The sequence below is a fragment of the Camponotus vicinus genome, unplaced genomic scaffold, assembly GCF_025532165.1.
Source record: "Camponotus vicinus isolate PSW18456_S1 unplaced genomic scaffold, iyCamVici1.0 SCAF_1, whole genome shotgun sequence".
NCBI lineage: Eukaryota > Metazoa > Arthropoda > Insecta > Hymenoptera > Formicidae > Camponotus > Camponotus vicinus.
This window is the reverse complement of record NW_028141945.1, coordinates 5824215-5841969: the sequence shown is the minus strand read 5'-3', so window position 1 is coordinate 5841969 and position 17755 is coordinate 5824215. Positions and strand designations below refer to the sequence as shown.

At 35.3% G+C, this 17755-nt stretch overlaps 2 protein-coding genes and 1 pseudogene across 3 annotated transcripts in view; 1 reads left to right on the top strand and 2 right to left on the bottom strand.

Annotated features, from left to right (window-relative positions):
- Positions 1 to 17755, top strand: part of LOC145969999 (uncharacterized) — a 164298-nt gene that overhangs the window by 113003 nt on the left and 33540 nt on the right. The gene's annotated exons all lie outside the window — the stretch shown is intronic.
- LOC145976043 (alpha-glucosidase-like) lies at positions 1620 to 5425 on the bottom strand (annotated as a pseudogene).
- Hbg2 (alpha-glucosidase) lies at positions 5294 to 7787 on the bottom strand. The gene is made up of 2 exons (XM_083096377.1): positions 6514 to 7787; positions 5294 to 5921 (listed from the first exon to the last, which is right to left on the bottom strand). Exons 1-2 carry the CDS (start codon positions 7752 to 7754, stop codon positions 5450 to 5452), a joined length of 1713 nt encoding a protein of 570 aa, XP_082952503.1. The 5' UTR covers positions 7755 to 7787; the 3' UTR covers positions 5294 to 5449.

The following is a 17755-nucleotide window of genomic DNA, read 5'->3' as shown; positions in this document are numbered from 1 at the left end:
TCGTGGACGAGAGAACGGCGGAGAGAGGACCGCGAGACAGAGGAGGTTGAAGAATGTGCACTCAGCGTGATTGGTGCTGCGCGCCGGTGCATAGTGCCGGCTGTCGGCATGAAAACTCGAGAATTTTCCCAACTCTACTCATGTGCGCACAACCGAAGATGTGCTTATAAACCTGCCTCTCAGGGATCTCAGTCACCGCGATCGAAACTATCGGCTTTCCTATAGTAGATCTATCTGTTCTCTTTTACATACTCCGCTCTTCCATTTCCAGTCTAGGGTACAGCGAGAAATAAACAAATTTCAATAAACGCTCGTATTAATCAAGTACATCGAGATTTTTTATGCTTTCGCATATAAAAATATTTCATACAAAGTTAAAAAGAAATTAAAGCAGGAATTTTAACATATTGATAATATTGATTAATGAGGACATTTGAATTCACATGGATTTATTCCGAAAGTTAATTTGGAAGATATATTGACAAAGGTTTTTTAATCATTTCCTGGTACCTATATTGTACGTTTTAATTCTTTTTGTAATATCCAGTGTGTTATTTCGTTAAGCCGCTTTAAATGAAATCGTAAATCAGACAGACGTCCAAATTCTGCTTGTCTTGTTTAATTTGCCGAACAGTAAAACGAGTTTGTATTGGGATTTTACAGAGAGATTTTCCAAAATAACGAATAATAAAATCGGCGTGTTAAAAATCACTGATTCTTTTGCATATAAACAACAGATATAAACAACAGAACACACGTACAAATTATAACGTATATTATTATATTATTAATATTTCAAGTATAATCAGTATTTATCAAACATTAATATTTATAACTCAATCTCATATTGTCGTTTTGTATGTTTTAGATATTTAACATTATTATATTTTGAATATTACAAGTTAATTTTTCATTATTGTTGATTTTTTAGATGATAAATTTGAACTCCCATTATAAATGTATATTGCATTTTAATTACTGACTATATAATTATATAATTATTACTTTTAATTAGAAATAAATTCTATAAAAATAAATAAAAACTTAAATGAATTGTTTTTATTATAAATACAAAAACGTTTAATTTTTAAAAATGTATATTTTAGTCACTATTTTAATATAATAAGAAACTGAAGTTTTTATATTTTTAATTAATTTTTTCTACATGCAATTTTAATGAATTAATGAGATTTTTGCAATTAAAATGATAAATACGATATAATTCGGATAATATTCACTTATTGTTAAATGCATAATGAAATTTTTTGTTACGTATCTAATTGAAAATTGTTCGAATCATATCCTGTTTGACGTAATTTGTCATAAATGCCATTAATTCACTTAAAACTTACTTTCAAAAGAAGATAAATTAAAAATACAAAAAACTTTTGTTTTTTTATTATATATATTAACAAAAAATATAAAGAAAAATAATTAGATTAAAAAAATAATGGAAACTAAATTTGTTTTTTTCTTTCAATGGAAAAAATATAGTTTTTATTTTCTATAAAAAAATGATTTTTTACCTTTAATTGTAGTTTATATATGTCTATTCATCCATCCAAAATTTTGCTTCATGAGAGAATTATCCATGAATACCCTATATAAGCAGGAATTCATTAATTGTAAGCTAAATTTGCTGAGGTGAGCACAACGGAGGCCGAACCAGGAATAGTGATGCGCGTCGTGTCAATTCGCGATCCTGCCAACAGCTTGGAATGCACGCTGGACGCATAAACGATCAACTGCTCTGGAATATTCATCCAAGTCCTAGCATCGGCGGTGACCGACGTGTCAGAGAAGTTAATTATGAGAGCTACGACGGATGCGCCATGTCGTCGTATAATTCCGAGCATGTCCTTGGTAACCAACACGGTCTGCAGAGAACCTTACTCGATAACGGGCTTTCTTTTCAATCGCGACAATGATTTAAATACTTTGTAATGGGACACGCTGTGATTCTCTGCGCCGCTAAATTCAAAGTTTCGTAATTACTGTTCACCGGAAGCCACGTCTGATTGCTAGTGGAGAAACCGATGCTGGTACTGTTGTCCGATTGAAACGGTGTTTTTTCTGGATCTCGCAATTTTAAACGATATCTGGAAACGTGATAAAAGCAAAATTAATTAAATAATCTAATACTGAGAAATATAAAAATAGAGTTATATCTCAGATATAAATAGGTTCTTAAAGATTTACGCATTTAAAAAATATCATAATTTTTAGAAACATAAATATGATATGATTTGTTAATCAATTTTTTACTAATATTTCTTCGATTATTGAAATAAATAATATACTAAAAATAAGATTATTACACAATATAACATTACTTATTTATACAATTTAACATTACTTAATAAAAAAATATGAATAATATAATATAAATTCGAGTTTTAATCTAGGTAATATAATATAATAATATAATATAAATAATATAATATGACACATGTGTGAATAATATGATGTAATAATATAAATAATATAATATAAAATAATATTCCAATAATATCTAGATAATTTTTCAAAATAAAAGAAATAATCTGAAAATTTTAATAACTTTTATGTTAGTAATTTTAATAACTTTTACACTTATGTAATTTTAACAGGAATATTTAATTTAATATAACGATATTATGAAAAATAAAACATGACATGAATAAAATACTGCGTTTATGGATTCTATTTTAAGACTAATGTGTCATGAAACGATTCCATTCGACTTTATCTCTCTTGTATTATGTAACATTTCTATTCTGTACTTGTCATACCTATTGGGTCCAGCAATACATCCAGTAGGATCCTTTCTTCATACGTAAAATTCCTGTCGAGCATGCCGATCTCGTCGCCATTGTAAATCACATTTACGCCGGGTAAAATGCTAGCATGGAAAGTTGATTTGCCCGTTTCTCATCGAATCTAAAAGCCGCGCGATGATTACCGTGATTACCACTCAGTTCGCGATGTACGCCGGATTGTATACAGGGTAGAAAACAGGGTAGAAAAAATGTAATTTGCAATTAACAATTACATTTCTTTTTCGAAACAATTATGTGTTTTCTTTACACCAATTGATTCCTTTCATTATTTTGTACATAAAAGTATTAAGGTAAGATAATCGAAAAATGAATATTTTACAAGATATTTTACGGTTTATGTAAAATTAAGAAATGATTTCAAGCCTCATAACTCGGAAAGTACTTAATGAAAACTAACTTAATTATAGTGTTTTGGAAAGCTCTCGAGATAAGCTATAAGAATATGTAAAAGCATATAGGGTGTCCCATTTAAAAAGTAGGAGATGACCTTCACGTGACCTTCAGGTGACTCTTCAAGGTTAAACTAATGGCACCATCTTATGTCCCCCTTGAAACCATACAACTTTTGTATTTAACACTTTTCTCTACGACCGCTCCCTGCAAAGTTACGAGGGGTGATCGATTAAAATGGGACACCTTGTATTGTTCATCCAACGATCGATGAAACGCTTAAAATCAGCGGCGCTCGATTTGTTGTTTAAATTAAAAGTGAACATAAAATTGAGCGGCACTTTCGGGCCCGACTTGTAACATTTCTCGAAATCTGTGTCGGCCTCAGTCAGAATCATTTTTGTATCAGCATTCTTCGAATGATTGTCCATTAATTCCCTCCAAGATTTGAGAATGTCATATATTTCGAGAAGATTTCTCGTGTAAATATGCTCCAAAGTTTCATACTCATCTTCTGGTAAGCCGGAGATGTTTCTTTGCGGCTCGTCCAGGAAACGAACATCCTCAAATAAGTGACTAATGGCATCGATACGAAAACCATCCACACCTCGATTCAACCAGAAATTCAGTACATTCTTCATTTCTCGCTGCAATGCGGCGTTACGGTAATTGAGATCCGCTTGAGGAATGTTGAATTGATGCAGGTAATATCGTTTCCGTGCCTCGTTCTATTCCCAAGCGGAGCCTTGAACAACACTCAACCAGTTATTCGGTGGCTTTCTTTTGTCGTTTATTATTTTCGCGTCACGCCAGACATAATACTCGTCATAGGGTTTGATGCGTTGGACACTCTTCTTGAACTATTCGTGCTCGTAAGAGCTGTGATTCGGCACGAAATCGAGCATTACTTTCAGCCCGAGGAGTTTTGCCTTTGCTACGAGCCTGTCGAAATGGCCAAGGTACCATAGTCTTTGTCGACATCGGTATAATTGGCGATGCTATAGCCGAAATCAAACTGCGGACTAGTATAGATCGGCGACAGCCATAATGCATTCGCGCCGATGTCGGCGATGTATTCCAACTTACTCATGATGTCATTTAGATCGCCTATGGCCTATACCGTCCCCATTACTGTCCTTGAAACTTCTCGGATAGACATGGTACACTAGACTATTTTTATACTAATTCTTGCTTGTTTTCTCGATCGATATCGAAGTTAGAGCAATCAATGTTGTGATGAAAATATACAGACGAAACAGAATGATTAACACGATTGATAATTCTGATACGCTTTTATACTGTGTAAGAAATTTTGAAAAATTTCTAACAACACAGAGGGAAAGAAAGAAAGAGAAAGAGAAGAGAAAAAAATACGTTAGAATATCCTTCACTTTTAATTGATAAGCTCGTATAATCGATTGATCAATTGATAAGCTCGAAGGAAAAGGGATTATTTTGCAGGAATTATTTTGATTGATAACGATAACTTGTGTTTTTTCAACGTTCTTACTATTACGTATACAGTTTCATATATTTCTGTTTTCATTTATCTGAAGATATTATTGGTACATAATTATCGTGATTATATAAAAATATTGTTGCATTATCGCCATTTATGCAATATCACCACACAATACTGATAATAAGAAAGTATAGATTACAGCATAAAGACTTGGGAAAAACTGATAAAACACTACTGTACTGCTTTGTACTGTATTAAGAAAGATAGATAGATAGATAGATAGAGACAGAGAGAAAGATAGATAGAGAGAGAGAGAGAGAGAGAAATCAAGATATAAAATTATATTGAAATAACATTCAATAAAGAAGAATAAATTATTAATTTTTTGTTAAAGAAGAATCAAAAGAACTAAGAATCTAATAATTTTACTTTAACGTGAATTATATCTTATATTACATTGCGCAATCAAAGTGCACAATTAAATTTATTTCAGTTTCGATAAAATTTATTCTGTTGAATAAAAATATATATTTTACATATACATTACAGACGAATGAGTTCATTATTAATTTCAGATATTGTCATAATAATTAATAACGAATAAATTTAACCAGTAACGCAATGATATTTCAATGAAATAAAAATTTATTTCGAATATTTCTCAGATTAATACAACCTGCTTGTCGAGAAAATAACTTATATATACATTTACACATGTATAACCGAAACTTCGCTTTACTAGGGAGTTATCCATGAGTATGAGATAAGCAGGAATTTGCTAATTCAAATCTGTGGTAAGCACGATGGAGGCCGAACCAGGCACGGTCATGTTAGTCGTGTCAACCGGCGAAGCTGGAACTAGCTTGGAATGAACGCTGGATACATAGATGATCATCTGCTCCGGGATATTCATCCAAGTCCTGGCGTCGACGGTGACCGGTGTGTCGGCAAAGTTAACTAGGACTGCTACGACAGATGACTTGTATCGTCGTATGATTCCTAGAATTTTCTCGGTTACCAACACGCTCTCCAGAGAGCCTTGCTCAATGACGGGCTTCTTCTTCAATTGCGCCAGGGCCGCGAATACTGTATAGTGAGATGGGCTCGCAATTTTTTGCGCCGCTAAATTGAGAGTTCTGTAATTGCTGTTCACGGGAAGCCACGTTTTATTGCTCTTAGAAAAACCGGCGCTGGTGCTGTTATCCCACTGGAAAGGCGTTCTTTCCGGATCTCGCGATTTCAGATAATATCTAAAAACATAATAATGTTGAAATTAATTAAATTAGTTAGTGCCATAAAAAGTTATTTTTTAACAAATAGAATTTAAAATAAATTTATATTAAAACGATACATGTGATATAAATATATATATATTTAGAAACGTAAATGAGATTTGTTAAGAGATTCTAAACAATTTTATTATTTATTATTAAAATAAATAATACATATTTCACACACGCAATATAAATAAAAGAATTAATTTAATAATTCTAAAAGCTACCAAGGCCAAAATAATTAATTTAAATTAATTACCTTGGCCTAGTAGCTTTTAGAATTATTAAATTAATTATTTAATTTTAAATCTCAATTTTAATTAATTATTTAATTTTAAATCTCAATAAAAACCTAAAATAAATATATATACAAAAATTTTGATAAGAACTAATAATCTTTAGTAATAGTATTTTTGGTTTAAGTAATCGATTTTCTATTATATTATTAAATGCAAAATAATAGTATAAGATATATAAGGCATATGCATTCATAAATACATTATGGATTTTACAAATTTGCTATGTATTATGTAATAGGATTCAGATGTGTTTCTGCTCGTGTTAGTACCTGTCGGGTCCAGCATTACATCCGGCGGGATCCTTAGTCTCTTCATACGTAAAATTCCTGTCGTGCATGCCAATTTCGTCGCCGTTGTAAACTACGCTTACGCCGGGTAAAACGAGCGATAATATGGAAAGTTGATCAGCTCGTTTCTCGCCATATCTGGAAGCCGCTCGATGATTATCGTGATTACCTACTACCCAGTTCGCGACGTACGCCGGATTGTCAGGTATATTGTTCATCCAACGATCGATGAGGCGCTTAAAGTCAGCCGCGCTGGACTTGTTGTTTAGATCCGAAATAAACATGAAGTTGAAGGGCACAGTCGAGCCCGATGTATAGTACAGTATGGTTAAATTCAAAGTCGCGTAAACCTCGGTCAAGATCATCTTTGTGTCAGCAGTCGCGGAGTAATCGTCCAGCAGCTGTCTCCAGGTTTTGAGAACTTCATAAGTTTCGGGGAGATTTTTTGTATAAATATGATCCAAAAAGTCGTAGTCATTATCTGGTACTCCGGGTGCGTTTGATAGGGGCTCATCCAAAAAACGAGAATCCTCGTACATATGATTAAGGGCATCGATGCGAAAACCTTCTACGCCGCGTTTTATCCAAAATGTCAACACGTCCTTCATTTCTTGTCGCAAAGCGGCATTATGGTAGTTGAGATCCGGTTGTCCGATAGCGAACTGATGCAGGAAATATTGTTTTCGTACCTCGTTCCATTCCCAAGCAGAGCCTCCAAAGCTGCTCAACCAATTATTCGGCGGTCTTCTAACGCCGTTTACTATTTTCGCGTCACGCCAGACATAATATTCGTCATAAGGCTTGATCCGTTGGATGCTCTTCTTGAACCATTCATGTTCGTCTGAACTATGATTCGGTACGAAATCAAGGAGTACTTTCAACCCGAGGGACTTGGCTTTCGCTACGAGTCTGTCAAAATCGGCTAAGGTACCATACTCCTCGTTGATATCGGTAAAATTGGCAATGTCGTAGCCAAAATCTACCTGCGGACTGGTATAGATCGGTGATAGCCATAACGCATCAACGCCAATATCCGCAATGTGTTCCAATTTGCTGGTGATCCCATTCAAATCACCTATGCCATCTCCATTACTATCCTTATAGCTTCTCGGATAAATCTGATATATCAGACTGTTCTTATACCAATCTTTACCCACTTTCTGGATCGGAACCGAGCCAGTCAGAGCGATTAACGCTGCAATGAAGATGCACGAGCGAAGCATGGTGACTGTTTGTCTCAATGATTTACTCTACGCTTTATATCGTGCAACGAACTTGTAAAAAATTCACAATTACAGATATATCTTATATCGCTTACATTTAATAAACTTGTAGATGTGTCTTATCCACATCTTATCTCATAACTGATAGCAAGATTCTTCGTAATGATGTTAGTGTCAAATGACATGAAATAATTTTATATAATATTGCTTTGTTTTATGTTATATAATAGCGTGATAATTATTGCAATTAACAATAATTATTTTTTACATTAGTTTAAGATAGTAATATTTAAGAAGTATGTAAATTTAAAAATCGAAAACTATTACGTATACTTATTGTATCAGGCATATTTTCAACAACTTGATTATCTGTTATTCAATGTGTGTGAAATTATTTCATTGTATTTTCATCGTGAAATTATTTAATCTAAAAACAAAGATAAGTTGATATAAAACACTCGTTCAAGTAATTATCGCTGGAATGCAGTTGAAGATCAATACATAAAATATTTTCCACACAAACATTTCACATTCGTTATGTATTTCGTGATATACCGTTGATAATACAATTTCGCATTTCAGATTTCAAAATAATCCTACGCCACGAAATTTCACCAAAATCCCCGCGGCAAAACGCACTGACATGTGCATCGACATGCGCGAGAATCGATTTCGCCGGATACTTTTTACTCAGAAATTCGCAAAAAACATATACACACGTACACACAGAGCCAGAATGCATTATTATAATTCGTTCTTAGACAGGAAGAGATGTTCAGTTTCCTGTGAAAAGTGCCGACCTCGTAACATTGTGCGCTGGTTACAACGTCGGCTTGCAGCAAGCGATAAGATTTTTCGAGCCTTTAGCCGCTTGAAAAATGGCGAACATCCAGAAGCCGCACCATCTCGCGTGTGCAAGGCGTTTATGCGTGTTGGCATCGTAACTGCTATCGCGTCCTATGCCTAATTATACAGGTGGCTCGCCACCCTCTGCATTTCTTACTTTCTTTTACGACACCGTCGCGGGGGTCAATTTAATCTTTGCACGGGCGTCGAGCTTTCTACCAGGAATAAATTTGCTATTACCGCGAAATATCGTGAGCATCGTTGCAAAATTTTTTTTCCACGTCGAAGACCATTTTTCATTACCTTACGTGTATTGAGTATTCAAGAACGATATGAAAATTTTGCTCCTACCTTTAAAATTCAATGTCATATTCTTTGAAGTAAACTTCATTCTGTAATATAATAAAATGCCATCATTTTTCGAATAAAAGTTGCGATATAAAGGATGCGGTAAAAATCATACTAGCGATACAATCGGCAAGAGAATAATTTCCGCGAAAAGGTAAAAGGGAAATAAATCTAGAGGTTGCGAAGCAACTCTTTCGTACATAAATCGATTGCGATCTCCATCCATAAAATGATATTATTTATGATAATCTTACATTACAATATGCAGTTTTTTGCATTTTCATACCGCGAAAAATACATCAATAGAAAGTTTTATCTCCTTTATATAAAATATGACACACATTGTTGCACACGAAACTCGAATGGTCTTATGACTAAAGTTGCATAATAATTCTTGCTATGAATATATCTGCCATCTGCCTTTTTACATGTCTCTTTGGAAAATTGTTTGATAAATGGAAAAAGTCTTGATAGAAACAGCCCTTTATATTTCTACTCTCCTTTGCTCTTTTTCTCAGCTCTGTCGGATTCCTTGGAAACATTCGCTCTGGAAAAGCGGCTTGCACTTTGCGATTCTTTGATATGTTCTATCGCAACGTTCGCGTTTGAAGCAAAATGCTAGTGTTGAATCTCAATGAAAAAAACATAATTCATCAATATAATTTTATCTATCGATATCAATAAAACGAAAGATGACAAGTCATCACCGTATAAAAAAATGTTAAAAGACCACTAATGCTCGATTGTACCAAGAATAAATATTTCATCCGCTCAACAATCATCTCTCTTCGTTAAATAAACAGAGACTCTCTTGTAGAATCAATAATGCGGAAATTATCGTAGTATCGTATTATATAAATCCGAATAATAGAGATGCAATTTTACGTAATCATTTGGAAAATCTAGACGTTTTCTGTGAATCGATTTTTATACGATTAAGATAAAGATTCTTCGTACGGATTTTCCGTACTTTATCTTAATTGTATAAAAACCGATAACATTGCGATCGAATAAAAACATTAATCAGAAACAAAACTACGAAGAGAAATTGCACGAGTTATATGAATGGGGAAAATAAAGCGACAACGTGTAAATTGACCATGGATTAAAAGCACAAGGATTTTAAAGAACATAACCCACAAAAACGCTTTGCGTTTTACGGAATAATTTACGGTTACGAATGCAGCGAGGTGGTCGAAAAATATTACCGTCAGCAAGAATTCTCATACGGTTCACCACGGCTGTAAAGTTTTGTCTCCGGGTGTTATTTATACAGGTAATTTTCTTCGTGGCTTATGGCCAACTTAATTCATTCATTATCCAGATGGACGATAAAGACAATTTTGCTGAGATGATGCATCATTCTTATTAATGCCATTATTCCCACTGTTGAGTATCGCTGACTCTTGAATTTATCAAATTGTTCCTAATCAAATTTTATTTTATCTCTTACGAAATTGTATAACGTTTCCATTTCATTAGCATATCTTCGAAAGATATATCTTTGAAAGATATATTGGCATATGTGTTTGTTCGATTAATCTTATTAAACGTGTACATATCTGATGATAGAATGCATTATGTTATTTTCAAAATTACACAAAAAGAAATATAGAGACACGTCGATATTTTATACAATTTATTTTTTAATAAGATTATTTAGGACCATTTTATGTTGCTAATGGATCTATTCTTCACAATGTAATAAATTTTTAATGGAAACAGTGTTATAACACGCACACAAGTATTTTGCGACGCGAATATATTGAAAAATTCGAAATATTCTAAATATGCAAATGCATTCGATGAGGAAAAATACGTGTAATTTCTGTTTATATTACAATCTCACAGAGAAATAAACACAAAAATTAAAAGTTTGTAATAAGGCTATTCTATTATTAAAATAATAAAAAAATAATTATAATAGACTACAGAGACATATGCTAGAGCTTTGTACGCTAAATTCATATATTAGTGCATTAAATAAATAAATGAAAACATTGATTTTTAAAACATTGGCTTTCCTCAATGTTATAATCACAAAATCGAAAATATACCACACGTATGTCACACTACATATGTGTATCTTAAACGAATACATTAATAGAGTAATGGATTTTATGACGCAAATTATGAGATGCGTCAAGTATGAATTAATAAAAGGAAATCAGAATCACTATCATTTCCTCCGATCAAAAATGGTGCCCGCTAATCGCGTCCTCTCGTGACAAGAGCCAATTTCCGTCGCGCGCGTTGCTATCATCTAATTAAAACGGGCTCGTGTATTCGGATACATGCTTGATTTTCGGCGTAGTTTCCGCACGCGGTGACACGATATTAAGTCAATTTTCCCCACGAGAAAGCTTTTCTCACAATGCGCGATCGTTTCGATGGACCGACGAACGTAAGCAAGAGTTTGATGTAACAAGACCTTATGTCAGTTAGCCTTGATAGCGCGATGGGGTAAGCAAACAACCCTCCTCACAGTTTACGGCAGTAATTAACTTCCCAGGTTATTAGCCCTCGTTCGTGGCTGCGGCGTGTGCTCCAGGACTCGGTCCTTCTCGCAACTCGTCCGAGACCAACGAGTTCCGTCCGGCTGCATCGGCAAGTTTATCTCGCAAACTTCTGCGAAGAAATGTTTTCAGAAGTTGTTGAAAGTCCGAAGCACGGAAGTTGTCGTATAATCATACGACGTTGCGCGGGAAGAAAAAAAGCGAGAGAAATACCTGTACTGCAAGTAACAAATAACTTTTATATTCTTGAAACTTTGGATTAAGTCGAGATATGTACGCCTCAATTGGTAGAATCATGTCAAATTGACAGATTTTCTTGAAATTGGAATGAGTAGGTATCCGGCAAAAGTTTTCGACGTTATTAAAAGCTCTTAGATCTTATCTGGAAGTATAGTGTCTCGTTTTCATTGGTGATGGACGGCATCTGTTGCATCTCTCAGACAATCGTTGACATGTAACACATTCAAATTCATGACATTTCTTCCATTTGCAGCGCGAACTTTCGTATCTAAATTTCACCGAAGAATACTCCACCGTCCAACTTTGAATAAACTCGAAGTGAAACTACTCGAACATTTTAGCATAACTTGAAGAAATACTTTCGCACGCGTCTTTTCCACGCGTCCTACATTACTGACTCCTCAAAAAAAATTAATTTGAGGATAATTGTATTATTTTTGATAGATTTGACTGTGTATTTTTTAATTAAACACGTTCCATTATTCTTATAAAATATATATACATGTGTAAAATATACAAATTTATTTGCGAAATTTCGGTGATATTCATCAATGTAATAAGTGTTATGGTACGTTACTCAATTAAACAAATGCACACTCCTTTTGAATAATAACGAGAATAAACAACAAAGCTAACATTATATTATCTTTTGTGAAATGCAGGAATTGTAATTTTATACTAATTAATCAGTACATAATATATATAATATTCTGTGAAATATGCCAAATATATTTTTATTTCACAAAAGAAATCGTTCATTATTATTATCATCGTTTTTTAAAGAATTTTATTGCAAAACAATATAATTACAAATTGTCATTACTGAAATGTATTATAAAAAAATATATATTAAAACGCTTTTACAATCGGTATATAAATAGTTTTAATACAAAGAAAAATTGTAAATGCAATTCACTTTATGGCAATTACATTTAAAATTTAATAATTAGAGATTTGGCTCAAGTAATCAAAAAATTAAAAAGAAAATGGCATAAGAGCCAACGCGCGGTAGTTGGAGCGCAGAGAAGCAACAACACTTCTTTCTTTTTTCAGTATTAGTTTATTAAAAAACACATTATAATAACAAAATACGTACGTTTCGGATCATCTTTTGATCCTTCTTCAGCGCGATGTTGACAATATATGTTACAGATAGTGACGCGTTACATTAAACGAATTTGTTCTCGATGCGTAGGTGACGCTAAATTGCGTCCCGCGGAGGTCTAGTAAGCGCTCTGTCTCCAATAGTCAATTAAATATACTATAGTTATGCTATGCGACGTCACAGCAGATCTAACAAATCGAGTAAAAATAATAAAATAAATACCGAAAGATATTACACGTGAATAAGCTTTTTTGCTTAAATTAATAGAATTCGTTTAATGTAACGCGTCACTATCTGTAACATATATTGTCAACATCGCGCTGAAGAAGAATCAAAAGATGATCCGAAACGTACGTTTTTTGTTATTATAATGTGTTTTTTAATAAACTAATACTGAAAAAAGAAAGAAGTGTTGTTGCTTCTCTGCGCTCCAACTACCGCGCGTTGGCTCTTATACATTTAAAATCTTTTCTCGTTTTACAAATTTTATGTGCAACATAACGTAACGCATTATTTATGTTGTTTATCTGAATTAATTTATTAATTTTATTTTTATATAAACATTAGAAAACAAAAATATACATTATCATATTTTTTCACTATTGTTTTTAATATTTAAGAGTATCTTGAAAAATTCGAATTTAATTTCATAATGTAACGCACATCGATATTACGACAGAGAGTTAGCATTGAGCGCAAAGGGTTAAAAGAGATAGCGAGAGCTGAAAAGGATATTTCTGATTTCCGTTCATGTCCGCTATAAAGCCAGACGTGACTTTGCGATCGGCTCCTACTTTGTATACAACTATATAGATGGATATACACAGCTTTCGTAGCTCTCTTCAAAACTTTGCGTAGCCGGACGATATCTCGGCAGAAATGCACCGCAACCGTAATTCAAAACCGCGGATCAAGTTCGCAAGGGAGGAAGAGGGAGGATCTTTCATTTCATTCGTTCCTGTCCTTTTTTTATAGTTATGCGAATACAAAGAGTGTAGACCAGTCGTCGTCTCTTTCCGGCCGTGAAATCCGGGAAGGCTCCTCGGTCGGTCGCCGAGGAGTTTCCTTTCGGAAACTTTGCCGAGTCTCGATATAAACGACTCCGCGAAGCGCTGTCTGGCACCTCATTACACGACTATTGCACGCGGTCGCCTCGCTGCAAAGGAAAACCGGAAACTCGCGCGAAATGGAGAAGCGAGACGACGGACGGGATAGGCCGCGAAAGACTCATCGAGTCGCGTTGCAAAGAAACTTTCGGCGAACGGACGGAAAATGATTTCGTGAAACTAAGGTAATACGCGTCGAATGTATTGTAATTTTAAGATAACACTCATCGCAAAAGAGGAAAATTCGCAAGATATTTTCAAGTAAAGAGAAACAGTCGAGACATGAAAGTAACATATAGATAAGCTACTTGTGCAGAACGAATTTTGTGCAAGCAGGCGAATTAAGGGTAATTATAATCCAGTATAATAATTAATATCGCTTCGATTATTTAATTAAATTTTATTTTATCCCTAATTTGTTTATTTACGATGTTCTATAAAAATGGCGAGATATGAAAGTAACAGATAAATAAGCTACTTGTGCAGAACGAATTTTGTGCAAGCAGGCGAATTAAGAGTAATTATAATCCAGTATAATTTAATTAGTATCGCTTCGATTATTTAACTAAATTCTACTTTATCCTTAATTTGTTTGTTTACGATGTTCTATAAAAACGACGATTTAAAAAATAACTTCTCTAATTTCGCGTTGAATTTTAAAAATTTTCGTTCGCATCTTCTACCTTTCACAAATCTTTCATTACACCTTATATACTTTAAAATTACTACCTTATATACTTAAAAATTCCGACTTATGTTTAATTTTACTTATCTCTGTGAATATTTAATCAGCAACTATAAATAAGAAAGTGGTCCTTAAAATTTTGATCGACTATCAGCTTACTTTGCTAAATAAAATGAAAAGATTCGATTAATTAGTATAACGAATTTCGTCAACGTTTCATGAAGTTCATTTCAAGTCACCGATCCGCAGTACGCGATACTTTAATCCTCATTAGCGGTGCGCGCTTTAGCTTGTCGCGTGCTTTACTCTTCCAGTAGTTACAGCAGAGTAACGACACCACCGAGGGAGGGTCACCTCGGCAATGGATTTTCTCCGTCCGATAACGACGAACGGAGAGAAATAACACCGATAACACTCATATATACATATATATATATATATATATATATATATATACGCATCTCCCGGAATAGAACTCTGAATAGCCGCGTATTTATACCTCCGGGATAACGGGGCAAGTGCCTTTCACCCTTCCGCAATGATACGAAAGAGAATTTCAGGTCGGTGGATAAGATCGTCAAGATCCATCCCCTTCATGAATCGAGTCCAGACGAAAAATCGCGTTTTAAGTCCTGATCTCCTGTCCCGACATTTCGATATCTTTGCGTTCTAGGTCGATCCAGGAAGAGAAACGGCGACGTGTAGAAAGAAGGGAGGTATATTTATGAGCCGCCGACGAAAAATATTTCACGGATCCCCCAGGAATCGCGCACGCACGCGATCCATTCACCGACTCCCTTATCCGCGCATGCAGGGGAACAAGAATTCGCGGGAAGAGAATAATCGCGTGCGCTTCTCATCGATGAGAACGATTGTCGAATGCGTGGCAGAAGCAAGCAAGTTATTACATCAATCCATGTGTCTCATCAAGTCGCGTCGCCGTATAAGGATTGACAAGATGAATAAACTATTTTTCGAGAAGCAATATCTTGCATGATATTCCGCGCGATGCAGCTACCAATAAAATACCCGATCGGACGCGTCTGGGAAGCTAAAGGAAAAATATTTCTCTTGCATTACCGTTGGTTTTTTAAAGCGAAATGCGGGGATAGTAAAAGACAACTTTGTACATCGATACAATTGGAGAGAGAAATGTTATCTTTTTTTTATGACGCTTTATTATATTCATGACGCACATCTTTATTGCCGCGAATATGCCTCGAGACGTTGAGGATTTTATTGGCTACCTGCCATCTTCACGATCGATATTCGCTACCGATAAATTTGTTTCTTTTTTACTTAAGTTTATATTGGCTAAGGACGCTTTGGCGTTTGCGTGAATCGATAACCCGCTATTTACCGCCGATCACCGAGTGGTAATTTTAGTGGTAAATAACTAATTTATTAAAGACCTTTCCGCGCAGGCGTTGAATTATTCAAGGAGTATTGTAAAATAATAAAATGCAATAGTATACATATTGAATGATACCTGTTTTAGAAATAATCATGTCACTCACAACCCACTTTCGCTTCGGACTATGTTCGCCTTCAGCAGTGCGTTCTGTAAGCATGAGCAATTAAAATAATTAGGAGGGATAATCTCGTACAAAATAGCATGTTGCCGTACTCGAAAACGTGCGAGACGAGCAAACTTGGGCGACCATAATTAAAACGCACGGCACTAGTAATACACGCAGCTTGTTCTAATTCTACCCGCATACTTAGCGCGTTGCATGTACTGTTAGCCCTCGGCAAACGCGTCAATAACGACTCGCAATCGCGTCGAGTACTTGTTAATAATCTCCTCCTTTTTATCCGCGTAAAATTTCTTTTAAACTTTGGAGCGCGCACAATTTTTAATTAAAACTTTATGCTTGAATAATGCTCGGTGACGTTACTTCGACCGTATGAAACCGAAAATATTTCACGATTATATCAGCCAAACTGATCGTTTTAATTTAGAGAAACGATAAAACGCGAACGAAATCCACTCGCAATTAAATATATCGTGAAAAAATTATAATTATTGGATTAACATACTTACTGCGATTTAAAATATCGAGATAAAATATAAGATACTGAATCTTAAATGTCTCTCTTCAGTAATAAATATGTTACATGATTATTTCAATTTCCCAGATATAATTTATCTCGATACTCTGATGCAATTCGAAGAAAAAGGAACGTAAAAGTCCGACAGGATACGAATGATCATCTCGCGTCTCTGCAAGCACACGTTCGTAGAGACGCGGAGAAATAATTCATCAGTCGCAGCGCGAAGCAGCGTGATAAATTGAATTCGACAGTCGAGTGCATTTAATCGGCGCGTGTCCGTCGATTGACCATCGTCGCGCAAGCTCCGAGACGGAAGCTTCGTAAACACATAGATACTCGGGAAGCTGGTGTATATACGACACTTAAAATATACGCCGACAGTCGGCCGCGCTGCTAATCGTAACGAGCGTGCATTGTGCAAATTGGAGGATCCTTAATGGGTGGCGCAATTAGCGATACCGACGGCATGTGACGCACGCACGCAGCCTGGGTTCAGTCGGCGCGGTCCAACTACATATACACATATGGAGATGGATACGTGGCTACCGTATGCGATGGGGCGGGTGCAGGTGGGTGAAAAAACCAATGATCGATGTATCGAAAATGTTTGCCAGTAACGGCGAACCGGTCTGCGCGGGTGGTCGGAACCGATACGCTTATGCGCCGACAGAAACGTTTCCCCAATCTGTGTCATCATCGATCGTTGCCTCCCGGTTTCACTCGCGTGGACGCGCCGATAATTACGCGGATGTGATTCAAATAACCGAGATGATTGGCGAGAGGAAGGATACGTGCAGCACTCACGTTACTTTTGCGATCGGCAGCCCATTTTCAAGTACGTACGTATCGGCATCGGAAACGAATTTAACCGTGCGCACGATAGGGTGTATGCACACGATCACATCATTACGTGTCCGATCCTCCGCGTCCGATCTTAAGAGGATTATTTCTATTGACCCGAAATGAATAATGGTGAATTCTCAAACGTTACGCGATTATCCCGCCGCGAATTTATGCGTATCGAAAGACGGGTATAATAGCTGATTAGTAATTAATGCTACGTTATACTACGATTGGTATCACGTTATCGGAACAATTTA